Raw genomic sequence first — 23,080 nt, forward strand, 5'->3', positions numbered from 1 at the left:
GCAGCAGCAGCAGCAGAGCCTGTGTCTTCAGGAGCTGCACACACTCTCAGGAATGCCAGGAGGAGTCCCTGTGGCTCTGGGAGCACCTCTCCAGCTCCACTCTGCGGACGGGGCATCGCTATCTGCCTCCAGGTTCCAGCAGCCGCACGGCCCACTTGCTGGCACACGTTTCCTGCAGCATGTGATCTCATTTCTGGAAATCCCGTTGCTCTTTTGTGTTTGGATAAGGTCTGTCTCCCCGCCTCTCTCCAACATTTGTGGACTGGACATTCTCATCCTGGCCTCCACGGCTCTCACTTTTCCTTTCCCCTTTTCCATCTCCAAACATCTCTGCTCGATTTGGGGTTAATTCCTCAGCTGTGTCTCCCACTCCTCATTCTCTGATCAGCTGTTTTAATCCGTGGTCTCCCCTATCCAGTGATTTTTTTATTTCAAAGATTGTAGTTTTTCTTCTAGAAGTTCCATATTAAAAAATCCACCTGTGCACTCTTGATCATTTTTCATTATATACTCATTTCTGAAATTGTATCATTTCTTCAAATACTTTTATACATAACTCTTCCAGTTCTATTTCCAGTAGTCGTAACTTCTGCCATTCCTGGGGTCCCGACTTTGCTGTCTCTTGTGTCTGCTGACTCTCAGGAGTGACTGACCGGAGCAGAAGGCCCTGCAGAGTGTGAGGTCAGGATGCTGATGAGAGAGGGACTCCAGTACAGGGAGAGGAAAGGAGTAGGATTGAGCAGAGTAGGAGGGCAGGCTGCCAGGCAGGCCCTACAGGCCACAGCCAACCGCTGGGGCCCTTCAGGGTCCTCCGCATAGCACTGCCGTGTTGGGCCCAAGGAACAGGAAGGCGGACGCAGAAGGAGCTGCCAACTGAAGCCTGCTGACCACACTCCACAGCCGGACAGCGTGGCCCCCCAGAGTGCATCACACTGTGACGCTTGGGACAGCCCTGCTCCATTTCAGCTGTAGTCACTGAGCAAACACCAACTCCACTTATGGTAAGGTGCTTACTTTTAGTGGTTTTGGTTTTTTGGACACACCGACCGGCCTGTATCTTAGGTCTCCAACCTGAGCCCTCTGCAGTGAAAGCTCAGAGTTCTAACTACTGGCCCACCAGGGAATTCCCTGATAAGGTGTGTATTTGTTTTTCACAAAGTCATCTCATCTCTCATGATGATGTCATGTATGGGTATTTATGATAGCATAATAAACTGAGTTTGGAGCACCAGTGTTGGCATGTAGGTATATTCTGCAATATTTCAGTACTAAGAATGTTTGTAAATACTGCAGAGAAATGTTTATTCCCTTTAAGCCTGATTTTTATTATGTTTAAGAAAAGCAGTAAAATTTTGTACTTACATTAGATTAAATGGAGTCATCCTTACATTCTTTTATGACTCTTGAAACCAAAACATAGTAACTGACAAAGACCATTCTCCCAAAATATCAACTCAAGAACTGTTTGGATTGTTTGTTTGATTCTTCTGAAGCAAACCAACGCTTAGTTTCAGGTTGTCGTCTTCTCTCTTCCCTCCTTCCCTCTCTTTCTTTCTGTCTCCCTCCCTCCATGCCTCCCCGCTCCCCTGCCCTGGCCTCACATAAAGAACATTGTTGAAGTGATCTATGAACACAGGCAGAGGCACCATAAGAATTACAGATAATTTAACCTTTCAAAAACATTAACTGAAGCAAGACTTTACATTGAAGTATTAATTTGATGCTATATTAAATTGTCACTTCAAGCCCCTAAAAAAAAAAAAAGAGTGAAACATGATAATAACAGCAATTTTCAAGAGCTGGAACCCAGGTTCACACTCTCATGCAGAGATATAAATATTTATCCATTCCAGTACATCACTTAGAATCCTCTCTGCTGAAACCGTCAGTCAGCTGTGAATCTTTTAATGGCATTTCATTTTGCATAAGAAAAAGCAACAGACTGGGGGATTCATAAGACTTGTTATTCTTGTTGAGTACCCATGAGCAAAGGAAACTGAGATCCTGTGGCTGTTGCATTTTATATGTTTTTAAAATTCCAATTTCACCATGTCAGTTTATCATTATAGTTCTGACAAGCTGCTGTACAGGAATAAAGTTCTAGGGGAGACTAATGAAGAGGTAAAATTTGCCTCTATTGGTGACAAGGAGTCATATAAAAAAAGACTGTTTTAAGACAGAAAAAAGTAAAAACTGTGGGTTACAGATGAACATTGCCAGCAAATACAAGTGTCTGAGAAGCACTCTTGAAAAAAACCAAAGTCACAGCATGAAAAACTACAGCCCGAGGTGACACGAGGCATCCAGCTATGAAAATGCTAAAGTGAAAAATACTTAATAAAAATGGTATTTTTAAAATGCAAACGTAGGTAATGCAGCCAGTTTAACACTGAGAATGTGGACACTGACTCCAGGAATACTTGGTGATGGTTTTAGTTCTGTACAGTAAGCATAAGAATTAATGATGATCAAGGTCAGTTTTTTAAAAATTTGGGACTGTTCCGTACCTTATTTAGATAGAAGGTCAGTGTCCTGGCTGAACTGCGAACATCTATCAGTTCAGGTGCCAGACAAGACCTTCCCTGTTTGATAGGAGAGAATGCGCCCTAGGGACCGAGTGGTGGAAATAACCGGCCAGCTTTGGGCCACAGATAGGAAGGCCTCTGGGAAAGGGCGGGATCTGAGGAGCCATGGAAAGGAAGGCTCTGCAGGCTTGTGTGTACCCGGCTGGCACCCTCCTAAAAGGCGTCATCCCTCTGTCTGTGTGTGCCCTCAATTCCTGGTCCGCACGAGGATGACTGGTGCTGCGGTGTTTGGCCCATTTGTGTCCTCTTACCTCCCCTGGGACCTCACAGTGGCAGAGGACAGACGCCCACAGACCCACCTGACCTCTAGAGAAGAGTCTCCCACGCAGCACTAGGGCACAGCACCTGTCAGAAGTGGATTGAGATATTAAAGTGGCAGATAGGGAACACTATCCTCTGCCAGTGAGAAGGACTGCCTTGTAGCCACATCAGGACGCTGATGGAAAGTGAAAGAAATATCCTCCCCTTTCTATTATTTTTTGGTTTGGGCTGTGCTGCGAGGCTTGTGGGATCTTAGTTCCCTGACCAAGGACCCAAACCGGGCCCCGGCAGCGGGAGCACCAAGTCCTAACCACTGAACCAGCAGAGAATTCCGCTACACCTTTTTAAAGAGTGGCCCTCGGGATTAAGTCACTATTTCTCCATGCTTGTAGTCCCTATTTCTCCATTCTTCCAACAAGAATTGGAAACTAAGCCTGTAAAAGGGAGGAAGCAAAGATTCATCGTTAGATTGTCTTGTGATCGAATCAACAGTGTTAAAAGGAAATTAATAGATGCTGAGGCTGTTTTTAACTATTAAAATAAGGGGCGCTCATGCAAAAAAAAAAAAACCAATCATGAGACTGTAGTGCCCCAGTACACATTTTTAAAATAATTTTTGAAGCATTTATTTACAGGTTCTTTTGTTAATTTGTCAGTGATTAAGCTTTTGAAGGGGACGTGCTCAGAGTTCTGATCCTAAAAGCAACATAAGTGAGAATTATAATTTTTAGTGTATTTACAAAAGTATTATCATACTTTATATTAAAAAATGCACACACATAAACGTTATTCATTTTTGGAAAGTCTGTTCTGTGGAGATGTGCTTTAAATTGGGAGTTCCTAGCCCGTGTTTAAATAGAACCCACTTCTCAGGGAGCATTTGAGGAGCACGGCAGGTGAAACCTTTCCCCTCCCCCTTTCCTTCCTGCCTGCCTCTCCCACCCCTCTCCCCAGGGTCTTGGTTTCATTTGGAAAGAGAGTGAAAAGGTTGGCTGGAAGTTCAACATTCAGAAAACAAAGATCATGGCATCTGGTCCTATCACTTCATGGCAAATAGGTGGGGAAACAGTGGAAACAGTGTCAGACTTTATTTTGGGGGGCTCCAAAATCACTGCAGATGCTGATTGCAGCCATGAAATTAAAAGATGCTTACTCCTTGGAAGGAAAGTTACCACCAACCTAGATAGCATATTAAAAACGCAGAGACATTACTTTGCCAACAAAGGTCCGTCTAGTCAAGGCTATGGTTTTTCCCGTGGTCATGTATGGATGTGAGAGTTGGACTGTGAAGAAAGCTGATCGCCGAAGAATTGATGCTTTTGAACTGTGGTGCTGGAGAAGACTCTTGAGAGTCCCTTGGACTGCAAGGAGATCCAACCAGTCCATTCTAAAGGAGATCAATCCTGGGTGTGTTCATTGGAAGGACTGATGCTAAAGCTGAAACTCCAATCCTTTGGCCACCTCATGCGACAAGTTGACTCACTGGAAAAGAGTCTGATGCTGGGAAAAGTTGGGGGCGGGAGGAGAAGGGGACGACAGAGAATGAGATGGCTGGATGGCATCACCGACTCGATGGACATGAGTTTGCGTGAACTCCGGGAGTTGGTGATGGACAGGGAGGCCTGGCGTGCTGTGATTCATGGGGTCACAAAGAGTCAGACATGACTGAGCAACTGAACTGAACTGCGTCATCGCTGTCCCCCCAGCGCGTTTCCCTGATCTTCACACCCTTCACAAAGCCGCTGTGCTCTAAGCATTGTTACTGCACCTCTTCTCCAAATGCAGATTCACAGAGAGGCTGAATGATTCCCAAAGGTCACACAGCTAGTGCTCATGGTGCTGGCCCAGGGAGGCTCAAGCAGTGTGATTGTGGCCCTGTGTTTACAGTCTCCCTAGCTGTGGGATGACCTCCAGGAGTTTGTGGGGTGGGGGAGCCCTCCGAGACATGCCCACTGGTGTTAGGGTGCATGCACAGCACTTAGTGGGTCAGCAGGTGAAGAACCCAAGGGGATTACCATCTGGGCCTCTCTGTGTCAACTCTCACATGCCCTGACCCTCATGCTCCAGTTCGGTGGTCTGCCAGCCCAGCTGCTCACAGAACCAGTGGGACGTTCCTCCACTGAAATGAAACAGGGTCTACTTTTCCCAGTGCTCCCACCCAGAAACTCAATTCATGGGAGAGGTTTTCGCTCTTGCAGTTTGATGCGGGAGTGCTTTCTAAACCTTTGAGACCAACTGCTGCTTGTCAATACTGGAATCTAACATGACAGGCTTTCTGGGGTTGTGGTTTTGTACATGATTATAAACTCAGGAGTTTTAAGTTTTTTAAATCTCTGTGTTGCAAGGTGTTCAACAAAGCCCCGTAGGTGAGCCTTGCTTTTGAGTATAAGAACATGTAGAAACTTGCTGATAAGATTAATCAAATTTGATCTATGTTTTAAATATGTATTATTTTATTTAATTTTATAGAGGAATTGCAGAATATAATGTGTACGCGTGTTTCTCCCTGGGGTAGGGTGGCAGGGGAAGCGCATCAGTGATTTCCCGTGTAGTAGTCAGGTGTCTTTCACATATTCGTCAGTACGGATAGTGGTATCTACACTGATCTGGGCATTCTGTTGCTCTGTACAGAGACTTGGATCAAAGAGACGTGTTCTGCCAGCAGGATTTTTAAAAGATAGGCCATGATGAGACTAAACTGAGCAGAACAGCACCAGGGGTGGGGTGCAGGGGGAGGGAGCTGAATGGCTAAACTGAAACCTGTGTGCCCCCCAGGGCAGGGGGCATGTCGCGTGGGCCCTCAGATCACCTCTGCAGAGACTCCCTCTGGGTAGACTTCAGATCACGTCCGTGAGTCAGTTTGGAGCACAGAGCAGACGGGCTGACATTGAGATTCCTTACCAGAGATTCTGGTAAGATTCCTTACCAGAAAGTAAAGAGTAACCGTGATCACCGTCCTCTTCAGTAGGAGAGAGAGCAGCACAGAACACAGGCATTGTGTGAGGTGCGCTGACACCCTGCTACCTGTAATCCTCACTCTAACCTTCTTGTAGGAATTACGGTGCTTGTTTTCTAGAAAATGACATTGAAACATAGGATAGTTTCCTAAGCTGCCCAAGATCCCACAGCTGGTAAATGGAGGCTCCGGGATGCCCCTGCATATCATCTCTCTGGCTCCAGAACCTACATCCTTCCTGCCGAACTTATGCAGCTAGACTCCCTCAGCCTCCGTGCGGCCAAGGCCCAGCCAGCCAGCCCTCTTCAGAGGCACCAGACCACCACTCCTTTTATTTCTTTACATCAGATGTGAGAAATCTTCTTTTCAGCCAAGAGCTCTCTACCACCTGTTTTGTATTAGCAAAACTCAAGTTTATTGTTTTTTGAAAGGCGAGAAATAGAAAAGTTTCCTCTGATCTGACTTCAGATTAAGAACAAGTTGGGGGTGAAACTCTACTCAGAAAAAGCCACTGTATTGAAATATGTAGCTCAATTATGGTAAGATTTTTTTTTTTTTAAGAGCAGAAGCATCTTTAAAATCTTCCAAACTTTGGGTGGCAAAAAGCAAACTCCTACACTGACGCTGTATTTCTTTTCTTTAATGATAAAAATTAAAGGCTTTAAAAAAAAGTCTTAAGATGGCTTATTATTATCAGAGTTGACTATTGCAGTGTCTACCACTAAAGTGTGTGACAGGGCATTCTGTTTACTTTCTTACTTTTATAAAAGTTCTTTGTACAACTGAAAAATTTGAGGACTGTTTTTTTTAAATGAAGGAGTTACCTTAAATGTCACCAGTACCATAGTGACTATTCTTCCAGCCATCTGTCTGTAAACAGGCACAGTAAGTACAATTGTTACAACAGTAGGTACAATTCATGCTGTTATCCTAGCGATTTCACACACATCACCTTTTTAAAATCTTCTTTTCCCCTTGTTTTAAAGGAAGGAAAACGTAACTTTAGAAAGTACAGTGGGACCCAGTTTGTAAGGATGGTCTTTTGAAAAGTGTCTCCATCTGGTGGCCATTTAGAGTATGGTCATTGAAGAGTGATAGACACATGTTGTGTTTTTGCAACTCTTGGAAACGGTGTCAGTGCTGGGGCTGACTTGTCCAGTGATGAATCCAGTGTGGGGCCAGAGAGTGTCCATCTGTCTGTAGAGCTTCACACCACTGCTCTGGTGGGCAATTTATTATTTCTTTCACTCACATGAATTTTTTATTCAATATCACTTGTAAATCTACAAAATAATCGTTTTAACATATCCAAAAAAGTATTAATTTTTTCGTAAATTATTTTTAAAATTTTATTGAAGTTGATTTACAATGTATTAACTTTATGTATAGCAAAGTGATTCACTGATACATATAAATATATATATATGTGTGTGTGTGTGTGTATATGTAAAACCTTGAAACCGAGCCTCCTGTGTCTCCTGATTGGCAGGTAGATTCTTTACCACTGGGCCACCAGGGAAGCCCATATATATGTATTTTTTCACATTCTTTTCCATTATAATTTGTCACAGAATATCAAATATAGTTCCCTGTGCTATACAGCAGGACCTTGTTTATCCATCTTATACGTAATAGTTTGCATTTAGTAATCCCAAACTACCATTCTTTCCTTCATCCATCCCCCCCCACTCAGCAACCAAAGATCTGCTGTTTTGTAGATGATTTGTATTGTATTTCATATTCCACATAGAAGCAATATCATATGGAATTTGTCTTTCTCCTTCTGACTTACTTTGCTTAGTATGATAATCTCTAGGTCCATTCATGTTGCTGCAAGTGGCATTATTTCATTTTTTTTTTTCATGACTGAGTATTCCATTGTATATTTGTACCACATCATCTTTACCCATTTATCTGTTGAGAGACATTTAGTAGGTTGTTTCCATGCCTTGGCTATTGTGGACAGTGCTGCTGTGAACATAGGGGTGCATGTATCTTAATGAATTATATAGTTTTGTCTTTGTCTGGATATGCACACAATACGTAGTGGGACTGCTGGATCATGTGCTTCTAGTTTGTTTTCTGAGGAAATTCCATACTGTTTTCCACCGTAACTTTACCAACTTACATTCCCACCAACAGTGTAGGCAGGTTCCCTTTTCTCCACAGCCTCTCTACCATTTGATATTTGTAAATTTTTTAATGTGATATCCATTCTGACCAGCATGAGATGGCACCTCAGTGCAGTTTTGATTTGCATTTCTCTAATGTTTAGTAGCAAAAATGGCAGTGAATCTAACTAGGCTGACATCAGATTAGTACTATACTGAAAAACAATTTTAAAAAACTGTGAAAGTCAGTTATATTCTAGTTGATCTTCACTTATGAAAGACCCGTTTGAGGGGCTGAACCTGGATGTATTATTTCCGAGGTCAGAGTTCTAAATTCATCCTTCTATTTTCCCATATATTTAAAGTACTTAGTAGTGCATCTTTAATGAGAATGACTACAGGTAAAATGTTGTAAGTAACACACAGAAACCCGTGTTAGTATTACATAAAAGGTAGAGATCTACGTAGAAAACTCTACTTCAAGAGAAGTTATTTAAGTAGTGGAAATGATTTGTTGTTCAGTCACTCAGTCATGTCCGATGCTTTGAGACCCATGGACTGCAACGCACCAGGCTTCCCTGTCCTTCACCATCTCCTGAAGCTTGCTCAAACCTCATGTCCATGGAGTCGGTGATGCCATCCAACTAACTCATACTGTGTCATCCCCTTCTACTCCTGCCTTCAATCTTTCCCAGCATCAGAGTCTTACTTTAAAATGTTTTCCCAAAATAAGTGCAGTTATGTTAACAATAAAGTGTGATCAAGGATTTTCATGATAAGGCCTTGAGGGGTTGAAATAACATGTTCTTCTAAGAAAGGAAAAGAAATGTTCAAAAGTTTACATCACATTTATTATGCAGCGTTGTGTGTAAAAATTGTAAGTCTGTGCTTTTTACTGTTTTTCATTTTTTAAGGAAACACCCTTATTATGGCAGTTACGATTTATATTTAAACACACCTAGATTGGATGTTATGGGTTGTTTTTTAATGCTCTTTACACTTTAGGATGAAGGGCCTCCAGGGGCCGGGGCGGGGGGTAGTCAATGGTAAAGAATCGGTGGGATTCTTAAGAATACGTGGGATCAGTTCCTGGGTCGGGAAGATCCCCTGGAGGAGGAAATGACAACCTACTCCAGTATTCTTGCCTGGATGAAATCCCATGGACAGAGGAGCCTGGTGGGCTACAATCCATGGGGTTGCAGAGTCAGAAATGACTGGGCACATACATACATACAATAATTTGTGATTTGAGCATCATTTCATGTACCTGGTGGCCATCTGTGTTTTCTTTGGAGAAATGTCTACTTACGTGTTCTGTTTTTTTCAATTGGGTTTATTTTGTTGAGCGGTATGTGCTATTTGTATATTTTAGAAATTAAGCCCTTGTTGATCGCATCATTTGCAAATATTTTCTCCCATTCCATAGGTTGTTTCATTTTGTTTATGGTTTCCTTGGCTGTGCAAAAAGCATGTAAGTTTAATTAGCTCCCATTTGTTTTTATTTCTATTGCTCTGGGAGACTATCTGATGGCAATTTAAACATTAGAGTCTCAATAAGAAACAGAAAACCGAGAGCCTGACTCTCCCAGCTTCTAACACTGAGCTCTCTCCACAATTTCCTCTGTAATCTCAATTTTAACACTATCAAAGGCGTTGATCTAGTGGCCAGGTGATGCTGCCTGAACCTCGTAAAGTCGTCATCAAGGCTTCTAGGAAGGAAGATGGTGCCCCAAGGTCATGATTTCACTTTAAAGGAGTTATAGAAAGGACTAGTCCCTTGTCCTCTCTCCTCATGCCATTATATACAAATTAGTTGGGAATGTTAAGAAAAAAGTATCTCTGGAGATAGATTTTCTTATCTGTCTGCATGGTGCACTCAGACCTGGTCTTCAGGTGTATAAACATGGTCATTTTCTGTAAATAAGACATTAATGGTTGTATAAACTATTAAAAAGCAGAGACGTTACTTTGCCAACCAAGGTCCGTCTAGTCAAGGCAATGGTTTTTCCCGTGGTCATGTATGGATGTGAGAGTTGGACTGTGAAGAAAGCTGATCGCCGAAGAATCGATGCTTTTGAACTGTGGTGTTGGAGAAGACTCTTGAGAGTCCCTTATACTGCAAGGAGATCCAACCAGTCCATTCTAAAGGAGATCAGTCCTGGATGTTCATTGGAGGGACTGATGCTGAAGCTGAAACTGCAATACTTTGGCCACCTCATGCGACGAGTTGACTCACTGGAAAAGACTCTGATGCTGGGAAAGGTTGGGGGCGGGAGGAGAAGGGGACGACAGAGAATGAGATGGCTGGATGGCATCACCAACTCTGTGGACATGAGTTTGAGTGTACTCCGGGAGTTGGTGATGGACAGGGAGGCCTGGCGTGCTGTGATTCATGGGGTCGTGGAGAGTCGGACACGACTGAGCGACTGAACTGAACTGAACTGACTGAAACTATTATCACTTTGTAAAACACCATAGGCAGAGGAGTTATTTTATATCTGAACAAACAGCTTTTGACTGGATCATTTCCCCTCCTTTTTTTCTTTCTTTCCTTTGCAGTATATAGTGGAATGTCATGGGATCACCCTTCTTCCCCAGTTCCTGGGCATGTACCGGCTTAACGTGGATGGAGTTGAAATATATGTGATTGTCACAAGAAATGTGTTCAGCCACCGTTTATCTGTATATAGGAAATACGACTTAAAGGTAAGATTTTTATTTTTTTGTTCATTAAGCTTGTTCATCCATGTTGTGTGTAACTGATCAGGCTGAGCACTTAAGAGGCACCCAAAGCTCAAAGCACTAGGCAGCCAGCAGTGCACTTCATGTTAAGTGAGGATCTGGTGGCCCAGACGGTAAAGCATCTACCTGTGATGTGGGAGACCTCGGTTTGATCCCGGATCAGGAAGATCCCCTGGAGAAGGAAATGGCAATCCATTCCAGTACTCTTGCCTGGATAAATACCCTGGATGGAGGAACCTGGTAGGCTATAGTCGATGGGATTGCAAAGAATTGGACACAATTGAGCAACTTCATTTTCTTTCTTTCTTATTGTCCCTATGAGAGATACCACATCTAATTTATTGAGCTAGTATGTATTGAACACCAGCTATGTGCCAGACCCTGCTTTTAAGTGCTGGGAACAGTGTGATGAACAAAACAGACCAAATCTGCCCTCAACGAGCTGACATTCTGGTGGGCAAAGACAGATAAGTCAGTCACATGGTGTGCTAGGAACTGATCAGTGCCATGGACAGAAGAAAAGACAGGAAGGATGGGGAAAGGATGCAGTTTGGAATCAGGAGGTGAGGGACAGTCTGTTTCAAAGATTTGGAGTGGGCGGTAGACCACTGGAAATTCTGACTGTGGAGTGAGGGGCTCTGACTTCTGAGGTCACTGATGTAGACAATGTCCGGATCAGAGGCTGGCATACCTGCCCGCATGGCAAGTTCAACTTGGCCATTTTTGTAAATAGCTTTATTGGAGTCCCACTATGCCTGTGGTTTTTGTATCATGTGTGGTTGCACTATAATAGCAGAGTTGAGTAGTTACCATAGAGACCATTTTGGACCACAAAGCACAAAACACTTACCCTCTGACCCTTTTCAGAAAAAGTCTGCCAACCTCTGGTCTTCATCAGTCAGTCTCAAATTTTTTTGATCTCAGACTCCTTCACACTCTTAAAAGAAGACCCCCAAAAGCTGCATATATAGGTTAATACTAATATTTACAATGTCAGAAATGAGAAAAAATTTTAAACTTCGTTTTTTTTAAATAGTAAAACTATTAATGTTAGCATATCTTTATGAAAAATATCTTTCAAATCAAAATGTTTAGTGGGACAAGTGGCATTGTTTTACATCTTTGCAAATTTCTGTGATGTCTGCCTTGGTGAGAGAGCTGAAATGTCCTGTCTGCTTCTGCTGTCATGTTACTTAAAGTGTATGAAAAAAATCAGACCTTACACAAATACGTAGTTGGAAAAAGGGAGGGGTTTTTAAATAACTTTTTCAGAAATTTGTGGGTGTTTTCCTTTGATGGCACACCTAGACCTGACAAGAGGTAATTTCTCAAAGCTGAGTTACAGTGTGGAATCTGAAATCACATCAGTGAACTTTTTAAAACCCATCAGTCTGTTTGCATGCATTGATCTGAGTACATCATGCCTTCGTCATTTTGAACAATGGGTTTAGCGACTTATGAGCTCTTCCGAATACTAACATGTTTCATTAAACAGTATCAAGAAGCCACATTAATATCACCACCTGCCTCATTAGAAAAACCTTTATATACTGAGAAGCTGTCAAGCTCAGGGTGGTGGATACAAGTTTTTAAAAGTTTTCATTTTCATGTGAAAGCTTTAATTTTATCAGTGGTTTCCTGTGAAATCACAGCACAAAGCTGAGCCAGCAGTTTCGTTCCTCTCTGAGCAAGTGCCAGTCAGATGCCCAGAATGGAATAAACAGGTTCCAGTTGTCCTTTCGTGTAGAAATGATTTCTGGACAAAAGTGACTAGTTCAGCTCATAATTCAAAACCGTCACACACACCTGCTTCATAAACAAAAGAGCTTCGGGCTACTCCCTGCACAGAACATTGAGAAGGTACATCATCCAGTGTCACGATTTAACAAGTCAGATGCCATTGCTTCCTCAGGGATATTCATATGTCGTATGACAAACTCTACTAATACCATTTGGTGCCACTGCTGGATCTGTGCTAACTGCCAACAGTTCTCCCCACCGTTGTTTTGCAGTATCCATGTAAATGTCAAGGCAGGGACTGTCTCCACATTATTATAAAGATACTTTTGACTTTGCAGCACCCCTGGGTGCTGAACTATGCTTTGTGAAATGTTGGTCTAAGGGAGGGGAGATGTTCCAGGCTTATCTCTTACCTCTGGAGTCTGCTCTCACCTCCAAGTCGTAGCTGTTTTGTTCCCTGGAAATGCCAGCAACCCTGCAGGGCTCTTTGGAACCATCTCTCTCACAAGGCCCTCTGAAGTGTCACTAGCTCGTCCTGTTGAGTATTAGAGGTCTGTCTGTTGGTCTGACTCTCCCACGTCAGGAGCACCATGTCCCGGTCTTACTACGAGTCAGCTGTCTGCGAGATGCTGAACCTGTAGGGGCCACAGTTCCTTCATCTGTAGAACAGAGATGGTTCTACCTCCCTTCCTGGGTTGTTGAGAGGATTAATAGTGATATGTTTGTGTCACATCCAGCGTAATGCATACAAGAAGAGGTGGGTGGATTTTCACTCTCATCCATTCTACTAGTAAGTTTCTTAAAGACAACTGTTTTTGGTCCCACTTTGTCCCCCCGAAGTGCTTCAAACAGTGCCTCATTCAAGCAGACATCTAGCAAGCATATCGTGATGTAAATTACAGACTGGATATTATGGTTTTTAATTTAACCTTTGATGTCCTGATTTCATCTCCCTTTTCAGCTTATAGAATAAACTGTTCTCACCAGTGCTTGCCATCGTGAGGGAACCTGGGCACCTGGCATTGTTTCACGGCTCAAACTCATGGCTTTGACTGACTTCTCTAATTTTGTTTTTTTAATTCTGAATGAATTTAAATCTGGATGAGTTTTTCCAGGCTAATGATCCGTATTTACATAGAGATGAAGCATCACTGAGATCAGAAGCAGAGTAAATTATATTGTAAGGAGGGAAAAAATACACAGAGACTAAAAACTTGGTTAAAGATACAAAAATAATTTCCTTCCTTTGCCCATTAGCATAGGAACTGCTCAAGTATTACAAATGCAGTAGCCAGGTATTCTAAGTATTTAATACTCGAGTATTCACCCCTCCCTTCTTTTAAAATAAGGGTATATTCTTTATTAGCAGTCAGTGTGTAAAGGAAGATATTGTGACCCGAAATCAAGACCCTATGAAGGAAGGAAACAAACCATTGCAAGTGACAGCTGCTGGGCTTGGCTGGCCAGAGGGCTCTTCTTCACGGACAACTCACAGGGTTCATCCTCACTTGCTGGGTCAGCTTTGTGCTTCTCCAACGTGTCCCCAAGAAGCTTTGAGCATTGTCCTGGGCTGGCCCAGCAGGGTCTTTTAGATCCACCAGACCTGGGAACACTGGGCGTGGGGATGATGATGAACTGGCACCGGGGAGCCCCTGGCTCAGGCCTGGCCCCTTTGCCCAGTATGAGGAGTCTCTCCACCTGTGAACAACAGGTGACACACATCCTAACTAATGCCTGAGCTGCTTGAAGGCAAGATGGTCATAGAGTAAAAATGTTAAGAGTGGCCAATCTAGAAGCTACTTTAACATTTCTCAAGTCACACACTCATTCTCTTAATGACTAGCTAATGCAAGTATTCCAGGCCAATAAATGTGTATTTAACAGACAAGTGAGCAACTTGCGCCACTGACCTCTGGTCATAGTTTGGGTGTCCGGTGCTGGGCTGTGATCCTTCCCCAGCCGTTTACTCAGCAAACACAGGTGCTGCTGTGTGAGACCCTGTGATGATCACCAAGGAGCACGGAAAAGGGATGCTCATTGTTGTTTAATATTATCAAAGTTAGGAACTTACTGGCCATTCATTTCCTAATCTTTCTTTTGCATTAAGATCTTTCACAAACAGAGGACAGTCTCTGTTCTTGAACTCTACCCTAAAGTCCTACTGCTCCATCAGCATCTACGACAGACTTGGTCGTGTTGGACAACACAGAACCAAGGGCGTTATTTGGAAAACAGTGCAGCAGAGTAGAACTACTGCAGCCAAAGCTGTGTTTTCCTCTACTTATCTCTTTTGTGCTCACCCTAGAGGCAAAAGGGGTGCAAGTAGATGTGTGTTTGAAGGGACCTCCAACGTGAAAGGGGCCAGAAAGTCCCCACTGGGTCTTAGGGTGAGTGAGGAAGTAAGGTCATCAGGAACCCTGAGCCAGGGAGATGGGCTATCAGGGGCCAGGGTGCCCCACCCTCGGTGCCCAGTGGTCACTGCAGCCAAGTGATGACCCACTGTACTTTGAAGACCCTCAAACCAACCATTTCTGGTGATGTGAGGAGGAGAGTGTGGTCTGACCCTGAGTTTAGAAAGGCATCGTTCACATGATTGTCGGGTTTTCTGGTTTCCACCAGGAGGTCAGGAACCAGGGAAAAGACAGCACAGGTGACACCAAAAAGGAAAGGTTGGAGACAGAAACCCCTACAGAGGGCGCAGTGTACGCTCACTCAGGGAGGGGACAGGGCACAGTCAGTGCTCGGCTGTTTCGGAGCTCTGCCCTGGGATGTTTGCACGTTTCACGTGAAGCCGATGCCTCGCGTGTGCTTATTTTCATCATCTCTGTTTCAGGGCTCTACAGTGGCCAGGGAAGCAAGTGACAAAGAAAAGGTAAGTGCCTGGCGTCTCTCACCTTGGTCCTCGGCACGGGGCCCAGCCCCTCTTAGTTCTGTCTTCTCCCCGTGGTTCTTGTTTCCCCTCAGCTATGGTAGGAAGCTCTTTGTCAATCTGAGGAACACTCTCCAGTTCTTTCCCTCAGGTTAGCTGCCCTGTTGAACAATGAAGTAGTTATTAGTCTGAAGTGTGGGTGAGACATTTCCCACAGCATGATCTTGAAAACACAGCCATCATTGTGATCTCATGACCCAAACAGGTACAGCTCAGCACCCGGGTCCTAACCCCACTTTAGACTGACAGGCCAGGTGTGACCCTGAGTCAGTTTCCTTACTCCCTGAGCCCCAGTTTTCTCACCTATAAAATGACGGTGTTGAGCTTCATACTCACCTGGAAAATGTTGGCTTAATGAGCTTCAAACTCCTTTCCAACTATAAAATGTTAAGACCCATTAGGATATTTTTTGTGTATAAGGACTTAGGGACAGATGAGACGCCTTACCTTTCTCCGAGACACTGGACTTTAGGTAATACTTGAACCACATTTTGTCGATTATGCAGGACTCTAGACAGATTCAACGGGAATCAGCTTAAGAATTTGGGAAGCGGCTTTCTGTGCATAAACTAAGCAGCCTGAAATTGGAACGTGTTTACATGAATGGTGCCTCTCTATTCTCAGCTATTCCTCATCATGCTGAGGTGCCTTTTCTTGACCAAACGTTTTGGAAGCTGGGCTCAAGGTTTTTGTTTCTAAATTAAATTCTTTCAGGCTGGTATCATTCAGTTTGGGTTTGAATTTTATAGATTTGAAAATCTTTTACTTATTCATCCAGAACATCTACGGTTACTGTCCTAGCTTCAGGGGCTAAAATAATGAACCACACAGACATGTCCAACAAAGCGACACACACATTAAGTAGGAACTGACCATATCAAGTGATAAGTGCTACGTGGAAACACGTAGCAAGGGGACCTAAATCTGGTTTGGTGGTCTTCTGGGAAAAGCTGATTGGAAACCTGAAGGATGGGTAGGAGTTAGCTAGAGGAAGAGGCAAGAAAGAGCAGTGGGAGTACGGGCACGCAGACGGGCAGCACTTGGTGCTTTCGTTGGAGGATGAGGTGAGGCCAACTTGCAGGACCACCTGGAGAGGCTGCTGAAATAACCCAGAATAGATGGTGGCCTGACCTGGGCTGGTAGAAGATCGAGATTTAGGGAGACGAATCCACAGACCTCAGAGACTGAACGAGGGAGGTGAGTGGTGCCAGTGAGTGTATGTGGAGGGAGGGCGGGGCTAGGGCGGCGCCCGGGTTTCTGGTTTGGACAGTGGGGTGGGTGGGAAAAGGGAGCAGATGGAGTAGTTGGAATTGTCATCTCAGCATCAGAGCAGACGTCCAGTCGGCATGAGAGGCTGCAGAGAGGGCCTCAGCTGGGAAAGGGGGCTTGGGAACCTCCTGGGAAGGATGACCAAAGGCAGGGCAGCGTTTATGAGGTCGTGCAGGACGAGCCTACATGAGAAAGGAGACACTCACTGAAGCACAGGGAGTCCTCTACAAGATAAACCCAAGGAGGAACATGCCAAGACACATGGTAACCAAACCAACAGAAATTACAAAGAGAAAATATTAAAAGCATCAAGGGAAAAGCAACAATTAACACCTGAGGGAACCCCCATAAGGTTATTAGCTGATTTTTCAGCAGAAACTGCAGACCAGAAGGGATCCAGCAATGTTCTCATTCAGATTTGGTAGAGAAATCAAAAACTTCACAGATAAACAAGAACTAAGAGAATTCGGCACCACCAAAGGAGCTTTACAGCAAATCTTAAAGGAATATCTAGGCAGAAAAGGCAACTAGAAAACAAAATTATGAATGGGAAGCCTCACTAGTAAAGGCAAACATCGGTAAAGGTAGGAAATCATCCACACACAAATATGACGTCAAAATCAGCAACCATAGAAGAGAGGAGTACAGTGCAGAATATTGGACATGCAGTAGAAATTAAGGGACAAGCAAGTGAAAGCAATCTTTATATACAGACTGCTATATCAAAACTTCATGGAGACTGCAAACCAAAACTCTACAGCAGGTACACAAAAAAAGAAAAAGCAATCCAAACACAACACTGAAGACAGTCATCAAATCATAAGAGACGTGAACAAAAGGGGAAGGGAAGAAAAAAGACGTACAGAAACAAATCCAAAACTATTAACAAACTGAAAATAAGAACATACATATTACCTTAGGGACTTCCCCAGCAGTCCAGCGGTTAAGACTCCACCTTCCAATGCAGGGGACGTGAGTTTGATCCCCAATTGGGGAACTAAGGTCCACATGCTTCAGGGTGCAGCCAAAAATTAACAATAGTAATAATTACCTTAAATGTAAATGGATTAAATGCTTCCACCAAAAGATACTGACTGACTGAATGGATACAAAAACAATATCCATATACATGCTGTCTATAAGAGACGCACTTCAGATCTAGGAACATTCAGAGACTGGAAGTGAGAATGGACAAAGGTGTTTCATGCAAATGGAAATCAAAAAGAAAGGTAAAATAGTAATACTCATATCACATAAAATAGACTTTAAAGACTATTGTCACAAGAGACAAGGAAAGACACCACATAATGATCAAGGGATCAATCCAAGAAGAAGATATAACAATTGTAAATACATGTATACCCAACATAAGAGCACCTCAATATACATAACAGCCACATAAGAGGAAACTGACAGTAACACTAGAGGACTTTAACACCCTCTTCTCATCAATGGACAGATCATCCAGACAGAAAATCAGTAAGGAAACACAGGCCTTAATAACACATTAGACTTAACTGATATTTATAGGACATGCCACCTGAAAGCAGCAGAATATACCTCCTTTTCAAGTACACGTGGAATATTCTCCAGGATAGATCACATCTTGGGCCACAAGTCAAGCCTTGGTAAAGCTAAAAAATTGAAATCAGGTATCTTCTCTGATCACAGTGTTATGAGATTAGAAATCAGACCCAGGCAAATAACTGTTTAAAAAAATATATATGAACACATGGAAGCTAAATGATATATTACTAAAGAACCAATGGATCACTGAAGAAATAAAAGAGGAAATAAAAAAATACCTCTAGATAAATGAAACAAAAACACCACAATCCAAAACCTACAGGATGCAGTGAAAGCAGTTCTAACAGGGAAGTTTATAGTAATTCAATCTTGCCTCAGGAAACAAGAGAAATCTCAAACAACCTAACCTCTTACCTAAAACAATGAGAGAAAGAGGAACATATAAAACCCAAAGTTAGTAGAAGGAAAGAAATCATAAAGATCAGAGCAGAAATAAAAACAATAGAAAAGATCAGTGAAACTAAAAGTTGGTTCTTTGAAAAGATAAACAAAATTGATAAACTTTAAGAAGGGCTCAGATCAATAAAACTAAAACTGAAAAAGGAGAAGTTACAACTGATACCACAGAAATATAAAGAATCATAGACAACTTATATGCCAATAAAATGGACAGCCTAAAGGAAATGGACAAATTCTTAGAAAGGTACAACCTTTCAAGACAGAACCAGGAAGAAATAGAAAATATGAGCAGACCAGTCACAAGCACAGAAATTGAAACAGATTTTAAAACTTCCAACAAGCTAAAATCCAGAGCCAAATAGCTTCACATACATTCAGAGAAGAGTTAACACCTATCTTTCTAAAACTCTTCCAGAAAATTGCAGAAGAAGGAACACTCCAAGTCCATTCTCTGAGGCCATCACTCTGATACCAAAACCAAACAGACCACAAAAAAAGAAAATTACAGGCCAGTATCACTGATGAACATAGATGCAAAAATACTCAACAAAATACTAGCAAACCAAATCCAACCATACATTAAAAGGATCAATACACCATGATCAAGTGGGATTTATCCCAAGGATGCAAGGATTCTTCAATATCTGCAAATCAATCAGTGTGATACACCACATTAAGACTGAAGAATAAAACCATATGATCATCTCAATAGATGTAGAAAAAGCTACTGACAAAATTCAGCAGCCATTTATGATTTAAAACTGGGCACTGAGGGAAATTAACATAATAAAGGCCATATATGACAAATTCTAATTTCTTCAAGAAAATTAGATACACCAAGGGAACATTTCATGCAAAGATGGACACAATAAAGGACAGGCACTGTATGGACCTAACAGAAGCAAAAGATATTAAGACGAGGTGGCAGGAATACACAGAAGAACTATACAAAAAAGATCTTAATGACCCAGATAGCCATCATGGTGTGATCACTCACTTAGAGCCAGATATCCTGAATTGTGAAGTCAGGTGGGACTTAGGAAGCATCACTACAAACAAGCTAATAGAGGTGATGGAGTTCCAGCTGAGCTTTTTCAAATCCTAAAAGATGATGCTGTGAAAGTGCTGCACTATGCCAGAAAATTTGGAAAACTCAGCAGTGGCCACAAGACTGGAAAAGGTCAGTTTTCATTTGAATCCCAAAGAAAGGCAATGCCAAAGAGTGTTCAAACTACTGCACAATTGCACTCATCTCACACACTAGCAAAGTAATGTTCAAAATTCTCCAAGCCAAGCTTCACCAGTACATGAACTAAGAACTTCCAGATGTTCAAGCTGGATTCAGAAAAGGCAGAGGAACCAGAGATCAAATTGCCAACATCCATTGGATCATAGAAAAAGCAAGAGAATTCCAGAAAAACATCTGCTTTATTGACTACGCCAAAGCCTTTGACTGTGTGGATCACAACAAACAGTGGAAAATTTAATTAAAGAGATGGGCATACCAGACCACCTTACCTGCCTCCTGAGAAATCTGTATGCATGTCAAGAAACAACCATTAGAACCGGACATGGAAAAACGGACTGGTTCCAAATTGGAAAAGGAGTACATCAAGGCTGTATATTGTTCCCCTGCTTATTTAACTTATATGCAGAATATATCATGTAAAATGCCAGACTGGATGATGCAAAAGCTGCAATCAGGACTATAGGAAGAAATACCAATAACCTCAGATATGCAGATGATACCACCCTCATGGCAGAAAGTGAAGAACTAAAGAGCCTCTTGATGCAAGTGAAAGAGGAGAGTGAAAAAGTTGGCTTAAAACTCAGCATTCAAAAAACTAAGATCATGGCATCTGATCCCATCACTTCATGGCAAATAGATGGGGAAATAATGGAAACATTGACAGGCTTTATTTTCTTGGGCTCCAAAATCACTTCAGATGGTGACTGAAGTCATGAAATTAAAAGGTGCTTGCTCCTTGAAAGAAAAGCTATGGCCAACCTAGACAGCATATTAAAAAGCAGAGACATTACTGACAGATGTCTGTAGAATCAAAGCTATGTTTTTTCCAGTGGTCATGTATGGATGTGAGAGTTGGACCATAAAGAAAGCTAAGCACCAAAGAATTGATGCTTTTGAACTGTGGTGTTGGAGAAGACTCTTGAGAGTCCCTTGGACAGTGGAGATCCAACCAGTCCATCCTAAAGGAAATCAGTCTTGAATATTCTTTGGAAGGACTGATGCTGAAGCTGAAATTCCAATATTTTGGTCACCTGATGTGAAGAACTAACTCATTTGAAAAGACCCTGATGCTGGGAAAGATTGAAGGCAGGAGGAGAAGGGGATGACCGAGGATGAGATGGTTGGATAGCATCACCGACTTGATGGACATGAGTTGGAGCAAGCTCTGGGAGTTGGTGATGGACAGCCCAGCATGCTGCCGTCCATGGGGTCGCAAAGAGTCAGACACGACCGAGCAACTGAACTGATGACAAACTCACAGCTAATACCATTGTCGACAGTGAAAAGCTGAAAGCATTCCCTCTAAGATCAAGAACAAGACGAGGGTGTCCACTATTGCCACTTTTACTCAACATAGTTTTGGAAGTCCTAGCCATAGCCATCAGAAGAGAAAATAAATAAAAGTAATCCAAATTGGAAAAAAAGTAAAACTGTCACTGTTTGCAGATGACATTTTACAGAAAATCCTAAAGATGCTGCCAGAAAACTATTAGAGCTCATCAATGAATTCAGTCAAGTTGCAGGATACAAAAGTAATAACAGAAATCTCTTGCAATCCTATATACTGTCAACAAAAGAACAGAATTTAAGGAAACAATCCCATTTACCATAACATCAAAAAGAATAAAATACCCAGGAATAAGCCTGCCTAAGGAGGCAAAAGACCTGTAATTTGAAAACTATAAGACTGATGAAAGAAACCTAAGATGATACAAACAGGTATACCATATTCTTGGATTGGAACTCTTACAGGAAAACATAGGTAGAACACTCTGATATAAATTGTAGCAATAACTTTTTGATCCACCTCCTAGAGTAATGACAATAATAACAAAAATGAAAATGGGACCTAATTAAACTTAAAAGCTTTTACACAGTAAAGGAAACCATAAACAAAACAAAAAGACAACCCTCAGAATGGGAGGAAATACTTGCAAACAAAGCAACTGACAAGGGATTAATCGCCAATGTATACAGTTCATGCAGCTCTATTAAAAAGAAAGAAAAAAAAAAAAATGGACAGAAGATGTAAATAGACATTTCTCCAAAGAAGATATACAGATATGACCCAAAAGAACATGATGAGATGCTCAACATCACTAATTATCAGAGAAATGCAAATCAAAACTACACTGAAGCATCACCTCACACCAGTCAGAATGGCCATCATCAAAAAGTCTATAAACAGAAAATGCTGGAGAGGGTGTGTAGAGGAGGGAATCCTCCTGCACTGTTGCTGTGAATGTAAATCGGTTTAACCGCTATGAACAAGGAACTTTATGCAGGTTCCTTAAAAAACTAAAAACAGAACTACCATATGATCCAGCAATCCCATTCCTGGGCATATATTCAGAGAAAACCATAATTCTAAAAAATACATGAACCCCAGTGTTCATTGTAGTGCTAGTTACAATAATAAGATGGAATCAACCTAAATGTCCATCCACAGATGAATGGATAAAGCAGATGTGGTACATATATACAGTGGAATGTTGCTCAGCCATAAAAAAAGCCCAAAATAATGCCATTTACGGCAATGTGGATGGACCTAGAGATTGGTTAGTGAAGTCAGTCAGAAAGAAAAAGACAAATACCATATGTTATCACTCATGTGGAATCTGACTTTTTTAAGCGATATAAATGAACTTATTTATAAAACAGAAACAGGCTTATAGATTTCAGAAGCAAACTTAACAGTTACCAAAGGGGAAGTGTGCAGAGGGATTTATTAGAAGCTTGCAATTAACATATACACACTACTGGATATAAAATAGATAACTGTTAATAACAAGGACCTACAAATAGCACAGAGAACTACTCAATATTCTATGTGGGGAAAGAATCTGAAAAAGAATGAATATATTTATCACTGCCATAGTCCTGAAACTAACACAACATGGTAAATCAACTGTACTCCACTAAAGTTTTTTTTTTTAATAAATAAAAATTAAGAAGTGAGGCAGAGAAAGGAAACGGTGGCTCCTTTGACAGTTTATATTTTTACTGTGCACCAGTGACTATATTTTCACACTTCCAACCTCTGTGTAAATCACCCTGAAGGCACCAGCTTTGACCCAAAGCAGCAGAAATGACAGACTGTTGGCTTCCGTGTTGCTGTGTAAACGTTTCTTCCAGGTGCCGAAGACTCAAGTGGGTGTTTAAGTTTTAGTCCATGAGAAACTCAAGAGACTCACTATTATTGGAATCTTCTCCTAGGAGAAAATAATCTGGGCTGTTTAAAGGACCACACAC

General features: G+C 42.1%; 1 protein-coding gene across 2 annotated transcripts in view; it reads left to right on the plus strand.

The window, feature by feature from the left end:
* The window catches only part of PIP4K2A (phosphatidylinositol-5-phosphate 4-kinase type 2 alpha), a 174,097-nt gene that overhangs the window by 124,946 nt on the left and 26,071 nt on the right, over positions 1–23,080 (plus strand). For both annotated transcript variants that reach the window (XM_055428312.2, XM_088844140.1), the window contains exons 5-6: positions 10,473–10,619; positions 15,229–15,267. In XM_055428312.2, coding sequence (XP_055284287.1) covers positions 10,473–10,619; positions 15,229–15,267 — 186 coding nt within the window. The remainder of the gene's footprint in view (positions 1–10,472; positions 10,620–15,228; positions 15,268–23,080) is intronic.

This window comes from Moschus berezovskii, chromosome 15 (assembly GCF_049115385.1).
Source record: "Moschus berezovskii isolate FMDL1 chromosome 15, NW_MosBer_1.0, whole genome shotgun sequence".
In the NCBI taxonomy this organism is placed as follows: Eukaryota; Metazoa; Chordata; class Mammalia; order Artiodactyla; family Moschidae; genus Moschus; species Moschus berezovskii.